Source organism: Musca autumnalis, unplaced genomic scaffold (assembly GCF_047663935.1).
Source record: "Musca autumnalis isolate F117 unplaced genomic scaffold, ASM4766393v1 scaffold_2, whole genome shotgun sequence".
Classification (NCBI taxonomy): Eukaryota; Metazoa; Arthropoda; class Insecta; order Diptera; family Muscidae; genus Musca; species Musca autumnalis.
Window position 1 is genome coordinate 75,767,331 of NW_027411755.1, and position 27,445 is coordinate 75,794,775.

Below are 27,445 nucleotides of genomic sequence, written 5' to 3' on the forward strand. Positions count from 1 at the left end.
AAACTGTGGCAACTGAATTGAAAAAATTTAAATTTTTATAATTAGGAGGATAGTTGGTATTCAGTATTTAAAACATTTTTATTTTTTGTTAAAATTGACTGCAAGGTTATTAATGACATGGAAGGTCCTAATCGTTTTAAATATGGCAAATATCCAAGAAATATACTAGAAGCCCTTTAATCCTAAAAAGAAGTTAAATTTCAACATCGAGGTGTCATTTAAGATGTTACCTTTGACACTCGTCAAAAGTCGTGAACTTAAAACGTCCTGAAGAACGACAAAGTATTGGGTCACACATGGGAGATGTGAAAAAAATATTCCTAGACGAGCTATCCATCAGAAATCTCTTGTATTGATTCCGGGTGAGCAAAAACCATTGGAGCCACAAAAGTTAACTTTGGACGTCCAAGTTTTACCGGTAATACGCAATGTGAGTTATTTTGCAACCAATTTTCCTGCTATTATTTTTGACGATTTTTGGTAAATTCTTCCTTTATCTAAAATTGACTATTTTTAATATCCAGGATTTTTAATAGCCAAAAAACAAATTTCTTCTTTGCCACAATTCATACGAATACCTGGACGAAATTTAAAACTAGACATACCAAATGGACAAATTACGGGTTCCTAGAAACGACATATAACTGTCAATAAAATTATTATCATTGGATTTTCTAAGCAAAAATTGGAGATACCCTCATATCTTAACTGTCACGAGCCAAAATATATTGCTTCCAGATTAACCAGATTGGTTGGATAAAAGGCTAGACATCAGACAAATATGCGCCCATGCCTATAACGAATATGTAAATGAGCAGATTAAAAATTCATTTAATTAAATGACTAGGATAACACTTGCGATTCTGCTGCGATATTAAGAAGATTGGAAATGACAATATCTTTGGATATTATCGGGACTTCATTCCTAACGAACATAATTAAAAAATTGAAAATGAAAAAGAACAGGAATATTACTTACACTCTGCTACAAAAGTTGACTAAAAAAATATTCAAGCGTTCTGATGAAAAAATTCTATCGTGTTTGACCCATTTACAACGAAAAGAACTTTGGTTCCTTTGGGTCACTTGGGTTTTTTTTGTTTTATAAAGGTAATTGTAGTGAAAAATGGGGTTTTAAAAATTTTCAACTTTAAACGGGCATAACATCTATTTTTCACAACATATGTATTTCTATATATCGTTTTTTATTTCAAAGGGGCAAATAATATCTTTCGAACAAGACATCAAATTTTGAAATCGGTTGAAATGGTTATGTTATAGTGGTTGAAGTGCGAAGAAAACGCAAAAAGGAAATTTAGATAGCTTTCGAAAACGGGAAAAATCGGTTGAAAAATAGATAAGTTATGCAATTTTTGCTGTTTTGACTTTTTGTTTTTTATGAGTCTGTGGTAATGACTCTAGCATCCACACAAAATGAGATAGGACGCTGACATTTTGGAATGATGGGTATTTTGTTTCGTGGCAGGTAAATTTCGAAGATGGACTATATCGGTCTACGTTTTGGTATAGCCGTCATATAACGGTACTGCCCGATTTGAAGTATGTATTTTTACATAGTGTGTCGCTGAAGAAGCAAGTCAACCCTGGAACTGCATAATTTAGTAGGAACCGATCGATTACTTATACGTTGCTACCAATGTCTTCTTATTACAACCCAGGAGAGGTGCCAGCTAGTGATTTGAGGACTTTATTCCCGACTTTCACTTTCTGTTTTATATACTTGATGAGAGAGAAGTGGAGGAGATTATCAATGACGACACACAGTATTTTTTGATTATTGAGTGTGGATATACGTACGCCTGTCTCCGATGAATATATCAAGTTATAGGTTTAGTTCTCACGTCCAAGAAGTGAATACCGATTACGTTGCTGGCTTAATAAAACAAACCCCGGAAGAAATTATCGACAGTGGCTGGATAGACGGAAATCTGAGCACTTACTCCATCAATATTAACGCCTCATGCCAAATTGGAACAGTCATCAGCCTACGACACCATAGAAATATTTGCTTCGCAAGGTTGAACAAAATGGGTGAAAGGACCTCGCCTGCGGCACTCCCATTTTGATCTTGAGATATTTGGTTTTTTGGCCTTGGACGACTGCTTGCCTACGATTAAGGTAAGTGGTAGGCCAACGCTAGACATCATTTGAAAGGGTGGAATTAATGATGTAGCAAATCAGCATTGAAGGATCGACCGTATAGGACACCTTTGACTGGGCTAGAGTTACTACAATAGTACTTTCTGGCGGCCGCCGCTAATTTAGGCCATTCGCAATATTGGTTGTTATCTCCAGCACAAAAGTTGTTGTTTTATGTACTTCCTTGAAAGCAAGTTTATGGGTAGCAAAATGGAAGCGATTTTCAGGCATGGGAGCAACAAGGATTCTAAACCTTTCGCTACAGGCGAAAGAAGAGAAGTCGAGCAGTAGGATTCTCCATTGGTAGCGATTTATTCGAGACTCTAGAATTCAGTAGTGCGATTCTTTAACCCATTTTGTGAGTTATCGACGAAAAAGCGTAAATTAATTAAAATTCTTATTCTTATTTCTTTAAATAACGATATTTTTGGTAACTTAGCGACCAAAAATGCAGTCGTAAAGTTCTACTGATAGCAGGAGTGCTGTCAACTTTTATTTGAAATTTTCGTTCATAATTTCGCGTTTTAATTCTTTCGATATTTGTCTGTAATTCAAGAAATGAGTTATAGAATCGTCCTACTGGTCAGGTAACCCAAGTCTGTTGCACCGACCTTCTTCAACATGAGCATTAAGATGGCTTCCAGACTAAGGGTTTAGATTTGAAGATAGCTTTCTCAGCTTTACTGAATGTGAAGGAGATCTCTTTTGAGATTCTTGCATCTACGAATAACGACACGCTTGATGGATGTTCAATAAAATGACAACAGAACTGTAGCAGAACAGAAGTGTAGCACAGTTTTTGGCTTCGGAACAGCAGAGTAATTTTTATTTGTTTTGGGACTAGATAAGCTCTTTATTGTGAACGAAAGCAGCTTCGAATTGATGTTACACTGATTAAGGGGGTCCACCAACTAAGAACGCCTTTACTCATCACCATCATCGAGTTGTTGTTGTTGTAGCACCCAACACACACGTACGGACATAGAAGAATAGAGTATACTCGATTTCTTTTGTCTACTCTAAACCCATGTGACGGATATGTTCACATTCCTTGCATGAGAGAACTCAACAAAATCAATTAGGGAATCATATAGCCTGACACAAATGTTATCAACGGTAAGACCTGAAGCCATTAGCGTACAATCATTCTCGTCCGTAACTTTCTCAATGCCGTCATGGAATTGCAGAAAAATGGAGGCTAACTCACTGCTTCAGTCTACGGCGTCTGGACTTTTTGATTCTTAATTCCATTCATTCCTGGGGCCACGCATATAGCGTTGGGGACCCAACGTTTCAAATAAGTCCGGGAGTATTTTGACCGTATCAAAGGCTTTATTCATACCTAAAGGGTGGAAATGGTATAATGATCCGTAACTGGGCTTGGACGATTCACGCTTGCCGGCATCCTTACCTGGCTTCAGTAGAGGCTACGGAAACTATTAGGGTGGTTAAAGATAAGTTGACAACTTTGCGCTCATGCCCAACTCCTGGCTCATAGAGCTTCTTTTACATCACCATTGCTCAATAATTCGTCGTCTAAAATAACCGGCTCACCTCTTCATATCTGCCAAAACAATAATGACAGAAGTCCGATCATCCTTCTTCTTAAGGTTCGATAATGCCTTAACCGTTGACCACATTCACTATTACCGGTTCCAATTATGCAGCACTCAGATGCAACATCATCACCAACCAACCTACTGACTTCCAAAGTCGGCTCTTTGATTTGGGGGTCGTCGGGTTCGTAGGTCGAATCTCTTATTTGAAAATTCCGTCGTCTCTGCTCCCAAATTTTGTATTCGACTAGCAGGAATATGTCGAGAGGCAGAGGATTAGGCAGTTCTGAAACGTTATTAAGTCGGTTGCTATATCGGGTGCTATATACACTGATTGGGTAAAGAGAGCAGTAAATTGGCTGAAATATCAAGGAGTATGACTTTAAAAAAAATATTTTTGAGGAATATTCCACGTCGAGAATATTATTCGTCTAACCTAACTGTACATCGTGATTGTTTTAAGAAAAGAAAAGTTTCTATGGAACTCTCGTATGTGGACACGTGGCATCATAAAATATGATTTATTTTTTATCTCAATTCAGTAAACTGAACACTCCGATATCAGTATGCTTCACTTTTCCACTAAATCATACATCCACGGTGAAAATGGAGCGTCCACACGTTCACTTCGATTTTTTTTCTTTTTTGGAAAATTTGCTAATTTTCTTGGGCTCATATTTTTGTCTTATGCCCTAGACAGACGGCAGTGCACAGTGTCACGACCGTGGCCAAAAATTGTCAAAATCAAGTACATCGCAATACAAATTTATTGATGAGAATTTATAGTAAACATTTCAAATTGAAGGAATTTGAATTATGGTATTGATTTGCCACGTAGTTTTGTCCATGGGAAGGTTCAAATCCGATAATTGTTGGAAATATGTCCTTTGTCCTTATTTTTCTAAAATGAATAACATGTATTATGCTCCAAAATGTTAGTATTTAAAGTAATTTATCGTACTAAAATGAATTTTTAAAGTTGCTTTGTATGTAATAAACATAGATTTATGTTTGTTTGGAAGTAAAAAGTGATCATATGGTGTTAACAGCTACCCAAGTCTGTGGTACTTAGTACATCGATCTTATGAACCAAATTTTAAAATTAGTGGAGTGGGAAAATATTTGTATAAAAGTGTATATCGATATTATTTATTGTTTGAGTTGTGAAAAGTGAGTACTTCAAACGTATAAAGATTCCAGCTGCAGAGGTTTGCAGACGAAAATGTTATTTCTCCTTTTCAGCGACCACCTCACCCCCTATTTTAACAAAGGGCTTCGCGGTGTTGGCTATAGCGCGAAGACGATGGAACGGATCATCATATATTTTTGTGGGCTTATTAAGTACGTAATAATATTGCTTTAAAACGAGAGACTTTTTAAAATATATTTTTTTTTTCTAAAATGGGGAATAGCGATACTCTAAATTCGATTTTTTACAAAAAATGGACCGTTTTTGGCCATTAATCGGTCAAAAAACGTTTTTAAAGAAAAATTCTCATATGTAAAGACAAGAGTTTGATGTATTCAGTAATCTCACAAAAAATATGAAGACTTAGCACCGAATTTCATTTCGGGTGGATATTAAGGCCACAACATTCAAAATACCGAAAATGGGGAGGTACGGTTCTATGGGCGCTACAGGAAGACGAGGACCTATACTGACAGATTTCTGGTGGAAAGTTATAAGCCCCAACGAAGACTTAATACCAATTTTCAGGCATTTCGGTGTGATAGTCAGTCTAAAAGCTAAAAAATAATGAAAATCGGGAGGTACCGTCCGGGGGCTATATGAAGGCTTGGAGCTATGCAGACGAATTTCGAGATTAAAGTTTTATGCCCCCAACGAAGACTAAATACCAAATTTCAGCAATTTCGGTATAATAATGAGGCTAAAATCTTCAAAATACCGATAATCGGGAGGTACCGTTCTATGGGGGCTATATCAAAACGTGGACCTACAACCAAAATTCTCAGTGGGAATGTTTCATACCTCTACTGAAGACTAACCACCAAATATCAGTTATTTCGGTTGGTCATTATGACTAAAACTTTCAAAATACTGAAAATAGGGAGGTACGGTTCTATGGGTGCTATATCGAAACGTGGACCGACAATCCCAGTTTTTTGTCCTGCAAATAGTAAGTCAATAATAGGTACGTGTACCAAAATTGATGCACCTAACAACAACTCCTTCTATTTTTGGCCACAGTTAATATGAACTCGCGACATAATTCAAATTATTCTGTCTGGGATATTATTTTCAAAAGTAAAGTTGAAGCTATTTCTCTGAAATTTATTAATTAGAAAAATCTTCGTTTTCATGACCAAAGAGTGAATATGTAGAAAACTCACCATTCTTGTAACATTTTTCTGTGATTTTTTTGTCCTATAAAAACTAGAACATATAGATTTTTGACCCAATACTAAAAATAAAAATTGTCGCCAAGACAATTGATAAGATTTATTTACGCCATCACAAAAGTATTGGCGGTTTTAGCCTTGTGAAATTGAAAATGTAATTTAACAATATTTTCACGAAAAACAAGGCTAAAACTGCATGAAAATAAGTCAAAATTTGCAATAGTTTACATAATATGAGCCCAAGAAAATTGGCAAAATTTCCAAAAAATAAAAAAAAAAACAACAGAAAGTCAAACGGGGAAGCTCGATTTTAACCGTACATGTATGATCTACTGGACTTTTTTGCTGAGTGCAATCCCAAGAATCAGAAATATGAAGCGTCCCTTAAGGGTTAAAATCGCTCCACCTTAATCGACATGATATGAAATATATTCTAAGGCCAAATTCCCATTGTAGCAACATCCTAATATCAATATTCTGATTTGTATTTTTAAGATAAGATTTCATATTACACATAAATATACGTTTATTTCAACCTTACGCCAAAACCAAAGACTTTAAATACTTTTATTTTCATCCACAGATATCCCTGTTAAATCCACACAATGATTCATAATCCACCACAAATTTTTGTAAACTGAAACTAATTGATTGCATTAATTGCTTAACATTGAAAATTAAAAAAATAAATAAATTTAATTAAGAAATTTGATATGGATACAAAATTCGTATATATTCATAGAAAAAGTTAAGCTATATAAATTTAATACAAAGAGTCGGTATGTGAGATGTTTTTTCTTGCGATTGTATGAATGTATTGAAAACGTAGTTAAAAACATGAAATAAAATTTGTGTATATTTTTGTTAAATTAAATACTCTTGTTAACACTTACACAGAGAGAGAGAGAGAGAGTCATGCATTAAGCCAAATGTGCAATTGGGTTAATAAAATAAAAATGAAACATAAAATTGAAACGAAACTAACAAAAAATACACAACAAACTCAATAACAACTGTAATTGAAATAGAAATTTCAATTTTACACAAACTCAAAGAATCCAAATTAAATTATAAAACAAAACTAAACCAATTACATGTGGTCAAAACCTGTTAATGGAAAACTCATAAAACTTGTCAAAAGAAATCAAAACTAAAATACTGGCATTTAATATATCAACATTTTTTTTTTTGTTTTTTAGAGGGTTGAGGAATGTCACATAAAATATTAAAATAACAACTTAAAAGGATACTAAATTGATTTGTGTGTATTTTCAATTCGTTTTTTTTTTTTCATTTGTTTTCAATTACAATATATGACAAATAAGACATTACTTTTTTGTTTTGTCATATAAACAAAATACAGCATCAAACGCGTGATATTTTCTTATTTTTTCACAATTGTTTCGTTTTGTTTAATTGATTTTGGTATTTTCAATTATTTAATTTCTTTTTGTTTTTTGATATCAAAAAAACTTCCCAACTACTTACTGCTGGCATAAGCTGATCTGTACTTCTGACGCGAGTCACCTTATTTTTCGATATTAGTTTCTTCACACAGCCTTCCACCTGTACGTTCCACTTCATGAAGCCCACATAACAAATGTAAATGCAAAAGAGTATAAGCGCCTCCCACCACCAGATACGGTTGTCGCGAAAAAAGTATATCAACACCAGCAAACTGATACTGTAGAAGGTACAATCACGAAACAGTGGCCACCAGGTCAGCGACAGCACCGTCCGTGAGAACAGTGCACACATACCGATGACAAACAGAATATTGAAGACAGCTGAGCCAACAATTGTACCAATGCCGACATCATCGAATGACACGAATACGCCAATAACCGATGTAAATAATTCTGGAGCACTACCGCCGGCCGCCATAAATGTGGCACCAGCCACATCATCGGTAATGCCTAGTTTTTCGATGATCACATCCAGGGAAGGCACAAAGAATTCATCGCAAACGATGGCCAAGGCTACGAACATATATATCACACCGATAATGTGGCAAATTACGGCACCATTCTCTAATTGTTCTTTTGTAAAAAGATCTGTGGGGAAGAGCGGTGTTTTTGTAACAGTCGTATTATCAAAATGTGTTTCTGTAAAGAGAGAAAAATAAAATTTGGAAATTAGTAAGGAATTATTAAATGGCTTTTATTAAATATTGAAATTCTATACAAATTTAGTCGAATATATTTTACATGATACTACAGAAGGTCTGGGGGGTTAACCCATGTCGTTTAGCCAAAAAAAAACATTTTCTATATATTTTATCAAGAATCTCTTTTTAACAGATTTCTCGAAAGTGAAAAATACGGTAACCCCTTAATGACTGCTCAGTCGCACCTAGGTTAGATAGCTGCCGTAGTAGCTGTCTACTACACTTGGAGACCTTGTGGCCCACTGTGTTCATTATAATACATAGAGTGCTGAAAAGTGAAGTTGAAGAAAGTAGATAATTGTGGAAGGAATAAGTGGCAGAGACTTTCGGAGAGATAGGAAAGGAGAGAGAGAGAGAAAGAGACAGAGAGAATGTGAGTCTTTATGCAGCCACTCCACACCTTGGGCAAGAAGAAACAGACTTGTTGGCTCGGTTTGGCAGAAGGATGTCCGTGAGCATAGAACAGCAACATAATAAGTGCTCGGTTGTCTATGTTTCTTCTTTATATTCGCATAACCTGCAGTAGTCAGTAGTATCATATCTTTCCCATTTACAGGACATTGATCTTATTCTGAAGTGAACTGTGATTAACGGATAGAGATAATTTTTTGTTCGACAGATAACAATTTCAACTTTCTGACTCAATAAAAGACACAAAATTCGGTCTAGTGGTTGGAGAGGAATTCAAGGTCAAAGTTAAAAATTTGAGTTTTTCATATTTTGCATCAAAATATGAGTGTTTTTGAGTTTTTCATATGTTCTAACTATTTAAAAAAGACAGACGCCAATAAAAAAACCACAAAAATACAAAAAAAAAATAAAATTTTTTTGGAAAAAAATTTTAAAAATTTTTTTCAAATTTTTTTTTGAAGAATTTAATTTTTTTTTTCAAAATAAAAAAATACTCCTTGGGTTTTCTTAAAACTCTTATAAATCTTATAAAAACTCACATATTAAAAAATTGCCATTTGTGTGAAAAGGCTATAATTTATATGGGAAACGGTATGTAAAAAACACACATTTTAGCTATGTAATTTCAAAAAATTTAAAAAAATTGTTAAACGGACGGAACGGGACTGGTACAAAAGTATATATGAGCTGACAGAGGACACTCTCGGGCATCATTCTGTGAAAACTAAATATTGTTCCAAGCTGTTCCTTTAAAGTTCTAGTCCACTTAACTTGGAATTTCACTAAAATTTAGTACCTGAACAAAAATAAAATAACTCACTTCGTGTAAACGCCATGTAATTTATTAAAACAGATATTAAATAATCCTACCTAGCTAACGAAAAAACAATGAACACAATATCTGTTGTAGTTTCTGAGAAATAGCTGTTTCTTTCTCCAGTAATTTGCAAAAATTACGTATTTTCTAAAATTGGGAAACATTTTTCGTCTTTAGGAGTACACCACGCCCACACCTTTCAATATTTTTATTTTATTTTTTGCTTTCCTTATTTTCAATATGTTACTATAGAATACCATATAGGTATTAAAAATTTGTGACAACAAAAAATGTGGGGTTTTGGCCGGGAAACTCGATTTCTGAACCACTGTGCACCGTTAGTTTCATTTCCGAGTTTTTCATGGAGAGCAAAGATGTAGTTTTTCGTTTGAAGAGGACTGATCTGATTGCCTTGAATACCTTACATCTAGGTTCATTGTTCCAGATTTGGCTAGCCTTGTAGCGACATCCTTGTTCCAACTGCCGCATGAAATGACACAGGGGTGGCTTGATTGAGTTGTCGACTTCCATATCGGTTGATTCTGATCCACAACGCGACATTTTACCCGCTATTTCATTTCCTTCAATGTTGCAGTGATCCGGAACCCTAAAAAAGTTAACGATTGGTTTTAGCATCTCCAGGGCTTTCTCTAGTCCAAAACCTCCGCAGACTTGATAGTAAGGCAATTGCCCCTTTTCATGTTACCTATCCGTTCTGTGGCTTGGAAGACTCTACAATTTTCGTTAAACCTGTATGAGAGCCGTAAGTAAGCTGTAGACATCTCCTCCTGTTTTCTTTTCCGTTTTGGAGCCATCTTTATATACCTCTATACAGAGCAGAGGCGAGGAGTTCCCTATGGGGTTGTGTACCTTAATCTGGTCGAAGTAAAGTTTTGATGTACACCCGATCCCAGTGGTAGTCCCGATCGTCGTAGAACTGCAGCGTAACCACATTCGGAATTGTGCCATGAATTTATTTATCTTCTTAAGTCAGAATGCACTCTTGGCTGCCAGATCCTGCACTACGAGATTCAATGGATAAAGATCAAGTAGTACATAGAAGTCGGCCTGTGGAGAGCTCTACATGGCACCGGTGATTGGTAGTGCTGCCGCTCTTTGGAAGTTGTTTAGTTTGTGGATATATCTTTTTGGATTTTACCACATGTTTTGCTCAAAGCATTCTATCACACCTATGGTCGCGACAATCCAATGGATAACCTATGGTCTCAGTCCCCAACTCGTTCCAATGGAGTTCTTGCATGAATTTAGGGCTATTAGACCTCTCTAGGCACTTTCATCGACATTCTTTCAGTGTTATATATATCCCTTGTCCCTTCGGGGGGACAAGGGAGACTTCTCTCATATCAATTAGTGCACACCAAATCATATTGGCTTATTAATGTGGGACCTACAACTTATGCCGAGACCGAACGGCGTGTTTTACGACTGGAACACTCAGGAAATGTCGCCTACATTACACTGAGGTGTTTTGCCACAAAAGAAAATTTTGATGTTCTGGTCTGCGATTCAACCACTGACCAGAACATCAAAATTGGATGCTGCACCCCCTTGGCTCACATGCTATTTAGTGGTCCAGAATTATGCCGAGCTACTTGGCTTCTAAAGAGAGGTCCAAGGTGGCTCCATCAAACATCGGTTGAGTGATTTTCTCTTCTTTGTAAAAAGAACCAGTTCTGTTTTTGATGGGTTCACACCAAGATCATTGTTGCGTTTTCATCTTGTTAGTTTGACTAGAGCTCCATGCATGAGTTCCGATAGTGTTTTTGCGAACATCCTGGTGATCACTATGAAAAGTGTAGTTTGAGTTTGAGCCCTCCATATTTCTGTCCATAAGTCCTAAGACGTTCATTTATCCTAGACCTTTGATCTAGGCATGCTGGGAGGAACTTATAACATTATTCGAAAGCTTGGCCCAGATCTCAAGGTCCAGCAGCTTTTCGAAGGGTTTTAATAGAAAAGAAGAGAGACTGATAGGCCTATAGTCTTATTGAAGTTTATGACTTTGGGGATGTACATCACAGTGACTTCTCCCCATAGAACCTGAATGTACGAAAAACACAAACAAGGCCTGAAAATATGTTCCACATGTGAGATCAATGCCTCCGATGCGTTGTGCAGCATTACAGGTATGATAAAATCTGGACCGGCTGATTTAGGTTTTTATTGCCCAATTATTGGATGACTGATTATGCCATCGACAACACTCACATTTCCGGAGGTCTGGTTGCGTACAGTGGGAGCACTTGGGTGAGCTGGTAGGAGATCCAGAGTCTTTAGACCAGAGTTTGTACATGTGCAATCTTACAATTCGAACTGAGGATTTTTTGAAAGTACAGATCCAAACGACCAGAAACCCTAGTTGGGTTTTACTGTGTCAGATCCAGCTCGGATCTTATGGCCCGATCTAAATATGGTTAAATATTGAGTTTTTAAAGAAATTCGGTGCTATATCTCTGAAACCAATGCGAATCTTCTTCTGACCTCTGAAGCAAATTTGTAGATAAGGGCAAGAATAAAATATTTGGAGAAATATTGAATTCGAAAAACTACATTTATTGCCTCAAATTTCAAAGTATATGAAAAAATTCCACAATTTTTATACATTTGTCACCGTATCAACAAAACCGTTATTTTGTTCTGAATATTTTCTTTTGGAAAAAGAATACACAACTCTTCAGAACATGTCATTGTTGTAAAATGCCTCTATGCCGTTGTTTTCAGTACATTTTTCAACGACAATTTAATAAAAATGCCAATAATGTAGTTAAATCCGAAATGCGAGAATAAACTGTTGGTGTCAACTGTGTTTGAAATACGTGTTGTAAAATATGTGATGCAAAATACCGCTGAAACAACATGAAGTAAGCATTTTAGAGTTTCAGAATGTTCTAAAGAATTGTTGAGAACTTTATTTGGAAGATTTTTCAAACGGTTACTTGGCTCAACTCCAAATAGTTTAGCCGATACTGACCAGAATTTCAGCAATTATGAAAAATTTTCTATATTTTATAGATTTTGATGCCCTAGAAGGAGTTTTTCTTATGTTGTTTTTTCAAGAGATAAGTTCTACTAGGTTAGGGCTACAATATTGCTAAAGACAGCAAGGCCAAATTCCTATTCGTTTCCGAGATAAAGGCCTGATAAATGCAAAAATGTGTAGATTTAGCCCGGTTTAGACGAGACCATAAAATCCGAACTGGATCTGACAGGACAAAACCCTACTAGGGGTTTTGTAGTCTAAATACGAGTATGTACTTTCAAAAAATGCACACTAGAAGTTGTTTGCATTTTCAGTGTTGCATAGTGTAATACCAATGGTTTTGGGCTCCTTCGATAGTGCCCTGCGGAACCTGGTTAAGTCCTTAACAGGCTCTGCGTTTACCTTTCTTAATTTTGCTGTTGTACTTATTGAAAGATAACTTATAGTTTTCCCAATCTGTGGACAACTTCGTTTTATTGGCTTTGTTGTAAAGCCTTTTGCTGATGTTCCTGGCATTACAAGATCTTTTGACCACCAAACCGGATGACTTCTTTTCTTACCAGGGTGAGTAGTAAGCAGTCAACCTCCGCGTTGTAGAATACTTCTATGTGTCCGCTTTGTGTTTGGCAATTCAGTGAATTTATTCCAGTCAGGTTTCCGTGGATGTAGTGGTGGTCGGAAAAGAAGCACTTATTGGATACTTTCCAGTCAATAATGAGGGATTCGTCTTTATTTATAGGGGTTATATTTATAACCTCCTCTCATTACCCCTGTTTCATATTCTAAGATTATATCTCAAAATAAACTCGATACGGACTCAGTCGCACCTAACCTACTACTATACATGCATTTTAAACATGTGACTTCAACCGCTTCTCTAACGGACTCACCGGACCCAACATTTTTTATAAAGCTCGTCATTTTTCAGCCTATGCATTACGGAACTTTTTATTTCACATCATAAAAGATAAAAATTAGATTTCAATACAAAGCAAATTTGTCATCGCAAACCACGACAGCAATAATTAAAAATCTATTTAAACGATTTCCTTGAAATTTCCTAAAATGAATCATCACCACTCAAATCGATTCTAATTATAAAAACATTATTATAAAGCAAATAATGTATGTGTTCTACACAAAGAATACAAACTTCTGAACAAATCAACTTCGGAATAAGAAAAAAAGTCAAACCACAACAAGAAACATTGATAGATAAGAATTGTTGATTTTATAGAACAAGAAGAAAAAATTTAAACCAAACTGCACTGTAGTACTCTGTCTTTATCACACACGAACGACCCATAACTCAATGGAAGAAACAACCAAGCAACCAACCCAAACCCAACCAAAGAAAACACACACACATAAAATAAATAGTTATTAATAAATAAATTGTGTGTAAACAAATAATCATCAAACAGCAACAAAAAATTAAATGAAAACAAATTAAATTAAAAATAACAACAATGTACAACAACAAGAAGAAGCTACAGTGCACTATAGGTAATTTGCCCTGTTTTTGAGGCAAAAAGTCGATTTGGCAACTTTTAATAATAATAATTTTTTAGTTGGCATTGAAAAAAGAACATGTCAAAATTTATTAATATGAATGACATTTTTCAAAATAGCGTCATTATCGCGGTTTAAATTGCAGTCAAAGTCAGAATTTCGAAGAAGAACTAAAAAAATATATATTGTAAGGCATATTTCAATGTACTTAAAACCGCGGAAAAATAAACTAAATATAAATATATGTAAAATGGAATAGATTGGCAATTGCGAGAGGAATTTATTTAATATATAATATAGCTTAAACATTTTGGGTAGCGACCAAAAAAGACAAAAAGTCAGAAACAAATATTTTATTTTTCTTAAACTCACTTCATATAGACTTATACTAAATTGGCCGTGTTTGGCCGTGATTTTGCCACCTAGAACACATTACTGAAAGTCTTCTGCATTGGTATTACTACGTTTCAAAACCCGATTTTGCCCGTTTTTTGATATTTATGAGATTTTATTAGGTTACTTCTCAATAAAAAGTCTCTAAAAAATCCTTTAATTCCGCTGTTATTAATTTTTGTCTCAAAAACAGGGCAAATTACCTATAGTGCAGTGACCAGAAATGTTGAAGAAACTAGTATGTGACCTCAAATATTTATGATAGAAGTTTAACAAAATATGATTTTTTTTCTTTTGATATTTAAAACTGCTAGACTTTTTGTGATCCGTTTTTGGGATTTACGGTAGCCCCTAAAAACACAAAAAGAGCAACACAATTGGAAATAACTTTTTCAAAACAGTTGATTTTTTTCAGTTTCATTGAAAAACAAAATATTTATATTTTTTGCTTCATTTAAGTTCAGTAAAACATTTCACACCTTTCTAACAAATGTTTTGTGTATTCTATTGACTCATTTAGGTACCCCTCCACATGTTAAGTTTTATGTCGTAGGAGGGTTAAGAGGGTATTTTCAACAACATCATCATCATCACACTGGTAGAAAGGTGTTATTTAAGCACAACAACAAATAAAAATACAATACCGGTAGATTCCGTCATGCTTTTGTCGCTCGTTATCTAGATAATAACAGAAGCACAACCGCTGCACATTGCTTGTTTATCTTAAACAACCGGTAACCGGTTTAGATGTAGGTGTTTTGTTATCTACAAGAGCTGAGACTGGAGTAAGGGGGAAGTTCATTGAAGAACATGAGTACGTTTCATTTGCTTCACTTACATTTTCAATATCAACAGGTAGGTAGGTATCATAAAAATACTCGTACATATATTTGATAGGTGCGTTTGTTATGGAATGATAGAAATTCTGGTTCAACATTAAAATTTGAGATTTTTCAAGTAATTATATACATTTACCAAAATAAATAATAAAGTATTAGTGCTAATGAAAAATTCTCACTTATTTTTTTAATTAGTTGCAAAAATTGAGCTTCGGGGGAAATATCTGCACGCCTCCGGCCGCCACCACTAATTGCGAATAGTGGAACTGTTGGAGATATACCTATAGGGCAGCTGTACATAAAATAAGCAGTGGCAGATAGCTCATGAATCCGTTATCCGCAAATTATTCTATTATAGAAACTGCTATTGACCAGATCTTGCAAAAATTTTTTTTGCACATATCTGGGCTTTATTTAAGAAACGAATAAGAACATAGCAATATTGTAGCCATATGGTATAACTTATAGAAGCCCACCAAAATCTATAAAATTTTTCATAATATCAGATATGCTGTTCAATGTATCTGTTAAACTTTTGTGAGTATCAACTGAGTACCCTCTCACAAAAATCTTCAAAGTAATGGGTTTAGCAATTCTTTCTAACATTGTCACACGGTAAAATGCAGATATCAAAGCAAAATTCGAATTGGCTTCAGATTTTTTTTTCTGAAAGTCAAATTTTTGCCACTTTTATTTAAGACCAAAAAAATCTAAACGTGTTCTGAAAAACTAAACCCAACGGTAGTCCGGGTCTCTACTTTCATAAAATGCTCAGTTGCAGTTGTTTGTACACTGATACCTTGAAAATGTTGCATAGTGTTATTCTCCAGTGTTATGGAAAGAAAAAATTACCAAGCCCACTTTTTGAGTATGAAATTTTCAGGGACAGCCCCCGGTGAAAATAGGTTGCATGTTTTGTTGGATTTCGGAGGGAGCGGGGTACCTACCGCCTCTATGCCTTATTTTAAAAAACGCTATATTTGCAATATTTTAAAATCGCTATATTTGCTAAACTTGTGAATACATCGGCATGCAAATTATTTTTCGTGTTTGCCCCCCGATCAAATGTTCTTACTTGGGGCCGAAGTCACTATTTTACGTACGGTACGTAATCTCCCATCTTAAGAAAAACGATATATTTAAAAATTGCATTAAATGGAGAGGTTCAACAGTCCATCAAATATGAAAAACTAAAAACACATAAGAAGTCTCAATAAGCGGGAGAATTTGACTTTACCTTTTTTAACTTTTATAATTAGATCGCGTTAGGATAAAGATAAGGGACGGGGTAATAAATCCTAAACAGCATCATTGGGCGAAAATGTTGACAAGAAATGAGGTAGAAAATACCTATTTTTCAATTGGAAAGCATAAAGTCCACTAAAAGCTGTCATTGAAAATCAATACAACGGTAGAGAAACGCGTACACGGGCCTTCTAGTTATTCTATAACTTGAAAAATGCCTATAGATAAATGAAAAACTTGCTACTGACAACTTATTTTATGGATATAACGCAGAAAAATATTAGAAATATGTTTGGATCCAAACAGATATTTGTTTGGGACTGATTCCAAACAAATATATGTTTGGATCCAAACATAATTTGTTTGTGTCCAAACAAATATATGTTTGCAACATTTTGTAACATATCTCAATTTCATATGTTTGGGTACCAACATATTTTTTATGTTAGAACACAATTTTTGTGGATGGAGAGGATTTTTGTCAAAGAGAGTAACAACAGGGCTCTCGCAGCTGCGGAATGCTGGTTTATAGTAAAGAGCTGTGTGCATGGTGTAATAGGAGACGTACAAGTTTTGTGATGGGTATGCGTAAAACACGTGTGTTTCGTTTTTTTAAAGAAATTGTGCTTTTTAGTCAAATAAATGTCCAATACATTTTATAATTGAATCAAAAAGATAAATGGAAAAATGTAATTGGACATGGCAGAAATAGCATTTAATATTGGTAACGTATATTTGAAATATGGATGTACCTATTTATTACATTATATAATCATTTGATTCCAAACGCTGATTTCCCGCTGATGATTTCAACTTTGAAGAAAATGTGTTTTATTTCACAACTAAGGAGAAGCGTTCAACGATGTTACTATATATTTTTTTTTCTTTTTAAAAGTGCGACTTTTTGTAAGTTATTTCATTCAGTTTTTTCTTTTGTTAAAGTCTGTTTCAAATATTTGTTTGCACCCAAACATATAATTTGTTTGCACACAAACATATAATTTGTTTGCACACAAACATATAATTTGTTTGCACCCAAACATATATTTGTTTTCACACAAACATATGTTATAATTGGGACTGCTTGCAAACAAATATATGTTTGGTGCCAAATGTGTTTGGGACATACGTATGTTAGAGAGGCTTTTTTTCTGTGTGTATCGACAATTCATTCTATAGAAACAATTGTTATCGACAACTTGTTCAATAGTCGGAACTATTGCTATGAACGATTTATTCTATAAAAACTTGTCATCTACAACATTATCTACAGATAAATAGCTATGGCGACTAGTTTGGGAAAGAAAGCTTTCCATCAGGACAGTTGTTATTTCGTTATGGACAGATTAAAATTAACTTTTTATAAAAACAACTTGGAGGATGATTTAACTAAATATAGAATCATTGTCATTATCTCAAGAAATGTGAACTTGCGCCCGTAAGAAATGGCACCGTCGTTCAAAACGATCCGAGAGGAGCTCCTAAACTTAAATTTTGTGTGGGAGGTACCCGAAGGATGGGATCGATGTAATTCATATTCGTACCCGATCTATATCAAGAAGGAGTAATACGATGTGCGAAGTTTGGACCAAATGTATTGCTTCGTTCGAGAGTTATCGTTCACACCATTTTAGAGAAAAATTTTGAACTTTTGTGGGGAAGGTATTCGAACCGATATGGCCCATCTTCGAACATAGACTAAGTTTGGTCAAAATATTATTAAGTTCACTATTTGGTTCGAATCGGTTGATCCGTTCGAGAGTAAAGACATGGCTAAATCGACTCCGAATTGTCTGAAACGAAATAAATTCTCTTTAATGAAATTCGTTAAGATTATTTTCAACAGGTCTCTTGCTACAACTTTGCTTCACTTCGAATAAGTTTCCGAGAAATATCAGTTAGAAAATAAGCCATATTTGGCTCTATCTCCGCTACATAATTGGAAAACAAGGGATTTTTCCGCCAATTAATATTTAAACAACAATTAAAGAAACGACTTAAAACGACTGTACCTACCATAAAACCCCACAAAAATTGTCTTTTGGGTAAAATGACCAACTTCCAAGTTCTGAAACCGATTCTTGTACCTCAAAATCTCAAAAAGTTGTGTTCGTGTTAAGATGTAGACTATTTTGAGTCTGAGAACAGATTTCAATGAACCGTTTACCCATTGACTTCATCAAAATCATTTTCTTATATGTTTTCAGAAAGCTGTAAGACTGCGCTAAAAAGCTTTTGTCCTGGAAGCTATACAAATTTAAGGGAAAAAATCTGTGACTGTAAAAGCCCATTGCATTTGAGAAATCAAAGTTTGATGACAGAGAAGCCACTCCCACAGCCGATATGTCTGAATAGCTGCAAAATAACAGCGAATATTAATTTTTGAATTGGAAGGGCAGTAATTGGGTTTAACTTTACCATATTTTCTCTGCTTTGAACTGATACAACTTTCAAATGTGACTTTTTTCATTTTCTTGTGGTTTTGAAAATTCTAAACGCAATTCAGTATAAAATGTTGACTTTATCAATTGTTTCTATCGATTTCTCCATAAGAATATTTATTAAAGCTGTAAACATCGATTTTCATCATCTTACGAGACCCTAATACACTTTTTTACCTCAATATTTGTTTGCAATGAACACTCTCGGTCTTTATTTTGAATTATATCGGGGTTTTTATAAAATTTTACCTCGAACAGCAATCGATTTACGTAAATTTTTAGCATGGTTCTATCCTGGTGAACCGTGTAAAAATGCTAAAATATGCATATATTCCATAAAGCGAGTAAAAAGTACCGTTATAAGGCATTTGTGAAACATGTTAGGTATTGAAAATTTCGATTTCTATATACTCTACATGTTCACAAAAATATGACTAACAATTCCTCTCCAACGTTAGATATAACGGTATTTGTAAATTCAATCAGGTTGGTTCTAATCAGATAAAACGGAGTGTATTTATGTACCAAATAAAATTTGGATCCACTTCTTAAGGCAGCCGTTTTAGCTGCTACAATATCAAATGTAAATTTTTAGAAGGCAAATTGGGAATATGTTTTTTTCATCTATCTCAGAAGAATCACTTAGACGCTTCAGGGGTGACCCCCAGTTGTAAAGCCCGATAAAAAATATTTTTCATTTTCTATTTAAAAGAGCACATCTTAAACTACTGAAAATTTGACACGGTTGGTTTTTTATTTTGCTTTAGTTGAAATATAAAATCACCCGTGAAATATTTGTTTTTTAAAAAAATTAATTGTTATCAACTTTTAAATCATTCGAATTTTTATTTAATATGAATAAAATTTTCCCGCAAATTAATGTGACGCGTGTCTAAAAGAGGATTTAACATGGTAGAAGGTGCGAGAATTTTTGCACCGGACTTATTAAACTATAACAAGTTTTAAACCAAAGGAAGAAAACTTTGCAGCAATTTATTTCATATTTTTTTCGCTGAGTAGATTTTATATATATTAAACTTTTGATTTAAACTGTTTTACACGGACTGTATTTTACATAACGACTGTTACTTTTTACAGATCATAATTTTGTACACATGGTGTAAAACATAGAGAAATTTCAATGCATCAAAGTGATATGGCAATACACATGTAATTTTTACGAATAGAACACGGTCTATCCTTGTCTGTAGAACAAAAGGAAAACAGTTGATTTTTTGTACGCAATATAAATAACGAAAACAACAGAAAGGGAATGAAAAATAAAATTTTGCCGTGAAGAAAGAATTACATATGTGTGAAAAGGTGACATTCCCTATGACAGTTAATATGTAAAAAGCAGACCGTGTAAAAACCGCATTAGAGTTTCAACGCCTCTGACCATTCTCCATATAAAACGAATAATTTTCATATTTAAATTTTTTGCCTACAAAAAAACAACACCCTTTGCGAAAAAATATAAACAAGATTATTGCCTAACAAGATTTTTTTAAGTGTCAATATTTTCTTATAGACATAATATACATATGAGTTATTATGTATGCAGAACATCAACAGAAAAGTGAATAATTATTCAAATGTGTGAATCATAACAATTCAATGACAACAACAACAGCATTCACAAGTTAAGTCATTATAATTCTTATTCATAATATGTTACGTTAATAACTTTTTTACTTTAAAGAGTAAAAAATTAAAAAAAAAAATACTTGTTACAAAATTGTCCCAAAATAAGCGCATAATAAAAAATACCAAATTTGTTCTAGACACCAAAATGGTTTCGAAATTAACAAACAAACAAAAACGAATTGTTGAGCGCCCACCATTCAAATAAAACAACAGAACCAAACATAACCTTCTTCAGCACAAAGGCAACTGTGTTTTTTTGTCTTTAATTTTTGTTTTTGTTTTTTGTTTTCATTATTTTTTGTTTCAATTTAACAATAAAAAAGAACATCTAAATGAACGTGTTTAAATTTATTTATTAGCAATTACTTCTACAATTAAAAAAGAGAATGAAGTTGTAGAATTTTAACACAACGTTTTAATCGAACATTTTTTCTGGCAATTTCTTGAGACATTGTCTGTTAAGATAATTAATATGTATTTCTTATCCAAACGTCACACTAGGAAATGAAAATGCTTTTACTTTATCAATATAAATGGGTGTTTGCAGATACAAATTAACCTTAGTGAGATGAATGGTATTTTATTAAATACATATTTATTGTTAAGCACTGTTATCTGGAGTCTTCTCCACAGTTTGACCTAAAGTAACATTTCATCAACTTACACAATGAGAGCCTATTGATCGATTCAACGTATTTTATGAGGATTTTATCAAAAACAAAAAAATATGCCATGTACTTGTCTAAGTTCGATCCTGAAGTGAGAAGCGGATGAAAAAAGGGCTTATTGAATTTATTACTGTACTTAAATTGGGAAAAGTTGGGGACTTTGACCAAAAGTCATACCAAACACCAGGAATCTGCAAAAGTAAAATCACGTTTTAGGGTTCATGTTGTACTTTATCTGTGTTTATTAAGTTTCATTTACACGTTTTTGAAAAAAGGGACCAAAAAGACACGTTTAGTGACTCGCATGAGGGTTAATTTTTTTTTCATAAAAAGATACCCCGCATTGTTGTCTGTAATACTGCCAAAGACACTTTATACCTAAAATGCAAGGAGTCCAAGGAATCTGATGTCGAATATTTCAAAACCTGTAGAAATTGGCAGAACTTCCCACGCCTATTTAGGTTAGAATTTTATAATCTGGACGAATTATCTTGTAATTATTTATTGTGTTGTACAGTGTTAAAATTAAAAACAGTCCCCAGGCCACACTCCTCCAACCTTAGAACATCTTAAATAAATTCTCGATTGTAGGATATCGTACACGCAATATCGTTACACTTTGTTGGGTTCCTGGCCATAGTTATATAATGGGAAATGATTTAGCAGATGAAGTAGCTCAAGGTGTCTCTAAAAGCCTTGGTACCTTAGCGTCTGGCTTTCTTGCCCCGATTCATTTCTGAGAAAAGAATAAAAAAGAAAAGGACAACCTAGTTCGACATTGGCTCGGCCTTATTTAAGGCCTCGGTACCTAAGAAGCCTTGCCGCATGGCTTTCTTGCCTTCCTTCATTTCTGACATAATATAAATAAAAGAATATAGAAGGCCGAGCCAATTTCATCCTAGGTTGCCTTTTTCTTCTTTATTTTTTTTCAGAATGAAGCGGACAATAAAGCCAGCCGCTTATATACCAAGGCCTTTAGATCGACCTCGATGCCTGAAATGAAGCAAGGCAAGAAATCCATGCGGCAAGGCTTCTTATGTTCGGAGGCCTTTATTCTTTAAACAGAAATGAAGCGAAGCAAGAAAGCTTATGTACCAAGGCCTTAAGTCTATCGACTTACCAGTTAATGAAACTGTCCGGCCCCCAATGTGCTACTACATCGGCAAACTTCGTGTGATCTACATCGAAAAAGCACATCAAAGATGGCTCTTGTAACCTGGCCTGCGGTTTGTCGTCGAAGAACGACCTTCCTCCTATCACTCGGCAAGTTAGGGATGCAAATCACTGTGGTACATATAACAGGCGTCGCAGACTTCAAAATGGGATGACAAGAAAGCTTATGTACCAAGGCCTTAAGTCTATCGACTTACCAGTTAATGAAACTGTCCGGCCCCCAATGTGCTACTACATCGGCAAACTTCGTGTGATCTACATCGAAAAAGCACATCAAAGATGGCTCTTGTAACCTGGCCTGCGGTTTGTCGTCGAAGAACGACCTTCCTCCTATCACTCGGCAAGTTAGGGATGCAAATCACTGTGGTACATATAACAGGCGTCGCAGACTTCAAAATGGGATGACTACTGTAGGCTACGTGAAAATGCGGAAGCGATAGAACTTATCGAACATCTACTTTGTCCTCAAAGCTCTCAAGTCCCGAGCCATAAATTCTAGAGCTACTCGTAGTATGGATTGCAAGAGAGCTCTGCACGATATACGCAATATCGCTAAAATTTGTTGGGTTCCGGGTCAAAGTAATAAAATGGTGGGAAAATTAGCAGATAAACTAGCTCGAGGTTGCTGTAAGTCTAACAACTATTTGACGAAACTATACGGTCACCAATGTGCTACTACATCGGCAAAATTCGTGAGATCTACATCGAATATGGCTCTTGAAACCTGGATGTAGGATATCCAAAGCAATCTGGTCTCCTATCACTCGACAAATTAGGGATGAAAATCGCTTTGGGACTTATAACAGGTCACTGTAGAGTGAGATCTCTAACTTTAAAATGGGTGACTAGTGCAGGCTATGTAAAAATGCATAAGCGATAGAGTCCTCTAGAAACTTCTACTTTGCAGGTGCCTTGTTACAAACAAGGAGACAAGGAAAATTATATATAGCGGTACCTCCCGATTTTCGGTATTTTGTGGATTCTAGCTACAATTGTTAACCAAACTGGCTGCAATTTGACAGTTGAGGTTCTCTGTAATCACGAAAGTTCTCCACAAAAAATCGTTAACATATCGCTCATTTACTCAAAGAGTGGCATAACTCAAAAAATGGGATTTCTGAGTTAGCAATTTCTATTTTTTCTACAACTTCTACTTTATCTTGTGTCAAATTTTCATGCTGATATCTTTAAAACTCAACGAATTACAGCTCATTTACTACGAGCTTCGTATAATTCAACACAACAGTTTTTTTAATTTATAAAGCACTAAAACAATTCAAATCATGCTTGATCTTGCACAGAAATTTAGCACTGCTATCTGGCTAGCTGTTTGCAAAATATGGTCCAAGTAGTTATTTTAGTTTTTCTGTAAAAATCTTTTTAAGTTGAGATTCAAATTCCAATCGCGAACTTAAAACGCGTTTTTCTCAAAACTGGATTTTTTGAAATGTGTCACTCTTTGAGTAAATGAGCGATATGTTCATGTTTTGATATAGCCCCCATATAACGTTACTTCCCGGTTTTCGGTATTTTGAGGATTTTAACTACAATTTTTAACCGAACTAGCTGTAATTTGACAATTGATAAATAAAATTCTCCACCAAAAATCTTCATCATAGGTCCTACTTTTGATATAGCCCCATATAACGTTACTTCCCGATTTTCGGTATTTTGAGGCTTTTAGCAACATTTGCATACCGAAATGACTACAATGTAGGATTTAGGGTTCCTAGTGGCCACTAAATTTATGGTCCGTATTTAAATTCAAAGGTCCGTGTTTTCGAATAGCCCCTATATAGCGGTACCACCCGATATCAGGTATTTGGAAATTATTATCTACATTTTCGGCCTAAATTGGCTGTAATTTGGTATTTAGGAACTCGAGTGGTCCACGTTGTGGCACTGCCCCCATATTTTTTAGCTAACCGAATTGGCTAAAATTATATATTTGGGGTTCCTAGTGGTCAAAAAACTTCGCCACCTACATTGTGGACACTGGTACTTTCGTTTACAGAAAGAAAATTAATAATTCCATATTAATTCAGAATATTTCATGGTGGAGGGTATAAAAATTCGGCCCGGCCGGACTTAACGCTTTTGTACATGTTAACGAAGTACATAACTATAAATGTTCCTTCCACGTTTTTATTTTTCAGCAAAACAATAGATCAATACCACGGCATGCCCAGCCTAGTATAACCTAACCTAACCTAAGTTCACCTTAACTAAAGAGAAAACAACCTCCTAAGCTTCTTGATAACATACAAATTTCTCCTTCGGCCTTTTGGAATGTGTGTCTAAAGGCTTATGGGCAGACAGAATGGTGCCAAAAATTTAATACAATCTCCGTCCAACCTTGAAGGGCTTAAGAATGAATGCAGATTTATTATATTATGATACACCTCAACTTTACTTCTCTTGTGAAACAAACATATTCATCAATTTATGTTTCCATATTTATTTGTTTTTTATTTATTTTTTTTTTTTTTTTGCCTTTTTCCTCTCTCTCTCTCTAGCAAGCGAATGTTGTTTACTCATTCTGCTTGCATTTAAAAATACAAACAAATAAAGCGGAATTGAAACAAAATCAAATAGAACGACGAAGCCTTTAATCAAGACTCTGTTCTGATTGCCAGCACATAAAAAACGCTCTTGGACAGATAACGACTACGACGGGTCTTGTGTTTAAAATAATGCCAGAAATGAGTAAGACGACTACAACGTCAACAGCAGAATGATGACAACGCTTAACAAGTCAAGACATTCGTTTGTCAGCAGCAACAGCAGCAGCGACAGTAACAGAAATTAAGAAACGAAACGAATTTTTGCAAAAACAAAAAATCAAAACGTTGAACACTGATATCAGTTTGAAAATAAACGTAAAACAAGATATACACACGGACAAGCGAGAGAGAAACAAAAAAGATAACTTTAATCCCTAAATAAAAATATACAACACATTAGTGCAAAGTGCAGTGAAAAGGAAACAAAACGAAAACACAACAATGTCCACATCTGAAGCTCTGCCAATTACCATGTATCCTGATGAACCAAAAACCTATACATCCTCCGTTACAATTAAACTAAAACCCAACAAATTTATCAACACTCAAGCGAATGATGATGTCCCTAAGGTTTTTGAATGGCATACCAATGTTTTTACACCACCAAATACACCCGTTGTACCAAAGCCACCTGTCGTCGAAGATGAAGCCCTTAAATCCTCCGTTGGAAATCTACAATCGGACACCAAAAACCTCTTCATACCCGCCCATACCTTTGATGAAAAGGACGATACGAAAACTATGCTTGATAAGTTTATGTCCTGCGAACGTTATCATAGCCAATATAATAAAATGTGGCAACAAGGTACACATTTGTAAAAACTACAGATGAATGGTTATGAGTAACGAACGTGTGGTTGATTCCCCACCACATCTAGAAATGACTGAGTTTAAATATTTGACAAGTGACTAATACAAAAATGTTCCACATTTTATGTCTATGTGAAAAAAAATAAGCAAACAGTATTTATTGTTAAAAGCAACAACAACAAAACTTAAAATAAAATTTTAATTTACAACGTTTATAAATAAAGGTGTTTTCAGTTGCAAGGGAAGTGTGCATGTGCCGGAATTTTCAACAACAAGCAACGGTGTTTATTTTATCAAATTATATGATTTATTGTGGGCATTACAAGTCGCAAAGGAATATTCTGATAAATTAATTGTCAAAGATAACAGAGATTTTCGTTTTGCAAATGACATAATTTTTGTTGTTATATTTAATTTTTAAATCATACTTCGTCAGCCATCAGACACGAAAAGCAAAAATGCAGGTTATTTTGGTATCTTAAGGATTCATTCTTTTTCAAGGAGTCCACAGTGAAGTCTTGAGGATAATAGTAGAGAAAGGCTTTCACATATCAAAATCGGGTAAAAGCGGTACTTCGGAACTTATGGGAAAAATTTGACCTGAACTCTCCAAACCACTTATTTCAACAATGTAAGGCTATGCAAATAATCGAAAAAAAAAAAAAACAATTCTTATGGACATCTTCCAAGAACTAAAAATATACTTCTCTTTATATCATATTGCAGCTCGATTCTATTGTCGCTCAGTGATATGGGACCTTATTTTAAACAATCGTCACCATGATAATTTTCCATGTGTTACTTGTCCTGCATACTCCTTGCTTCATGTTTAAAACAATTTTCTTCACATATTCCACTTTGTTTTTCTAGCTATTAACCAGTACCAGTGTAAGCAAAACCACTGCACAATTTCCGCAACATTTCATTTCCGTCAAGGGTTATACATTTTTTAAAACTTCTAAAGCTTTCAAATTTTAAAAATGAAAAACATTCCACCTAGACATTGAAATATGCTTTTGGGATGTAAACTGCTTTACGATGTTATTGGACGTTTACACCACTCAACCATAAGCACAGTTAACTTTACTCCTTTCCTACTCAAAGAAGTTTTGTAATACGAACTTTTGGCCACATCCTTGAAGTCAAAATTGATTGACAGTAAAGTGTGGTAGGAAGAGAGAGAGAGAGAGAGAGAGAGAGATGTAATACTAAGTTCAGAAATTTTCAACACTCAAAGAAATATATGTGTGTGTGTGTGTGAAATGTAATTTGTGTGAGGTTTGTTGAATTATTTCCATAAATTCATATTCAGTTTTGGCAACAAGAAGGAGGAGAAATATTAGAATTTTCACTTAAGAAAATCCCTAAAAGTATGCAAAATATTAAATGCTTAAAAGAGTTTAAGGCACTATTCCGCAAAAAGATGCACAAGTGCCCTCAAAGGGAGAGAGAGAGAGATTATCTCTCCACACATACCATTTTTCTAATACAGCGATGCCCACCATATTTTTCTTTACATACTTTAGGGCATCGATGTCCACCAATTTTTCTATTGCATACTTTAGGGGTTTCATTGTGTGAGTGTATGTATTCTCAATTAATTGAAATGTGTATGTGCCCGATTGCGCGATGGGCTAGTTCGGCATCGGAAACTCGTCGATTCTCAGCGTTACAGTAACT

The 27,445-nt window shown here is 34.7% G+C and overlaps 1 protein-coding gene across 44 annotated transcripts in view; it reads right to left on the reverse strand.

The window, feature by feature from the left end:
* Nckx30C (solute carrier family 24 member Nckx30C) overlaps nucleotides 1-27,445 on the reverse strand; it is a 370,077-nt gene that overhangs the window by 215,390 nt on the left and 127,242 nt on the right. For 30 of the 44 annotated variants that reach the window (XM_073968003.1, XM_073967993.1, XM_073967977.1 and 27 more), the window contains one exon: nucleotides 7,605-8,182. In XM_073968003.1, the coding sequence (XP_073824104.1) occupies nucleotides 7,605-8,182 (578 nt within the window). Of the gene's footprint in view, nucleotides 1-7,565; nucleotides 8,183-27,445 lie in introns of all 44 variants that reach the window. The other 14 variants (XM_073967975.1, XM_073967981.1, XM_073967995.1 and 11 more) reach the window with 1 other exon arrangement.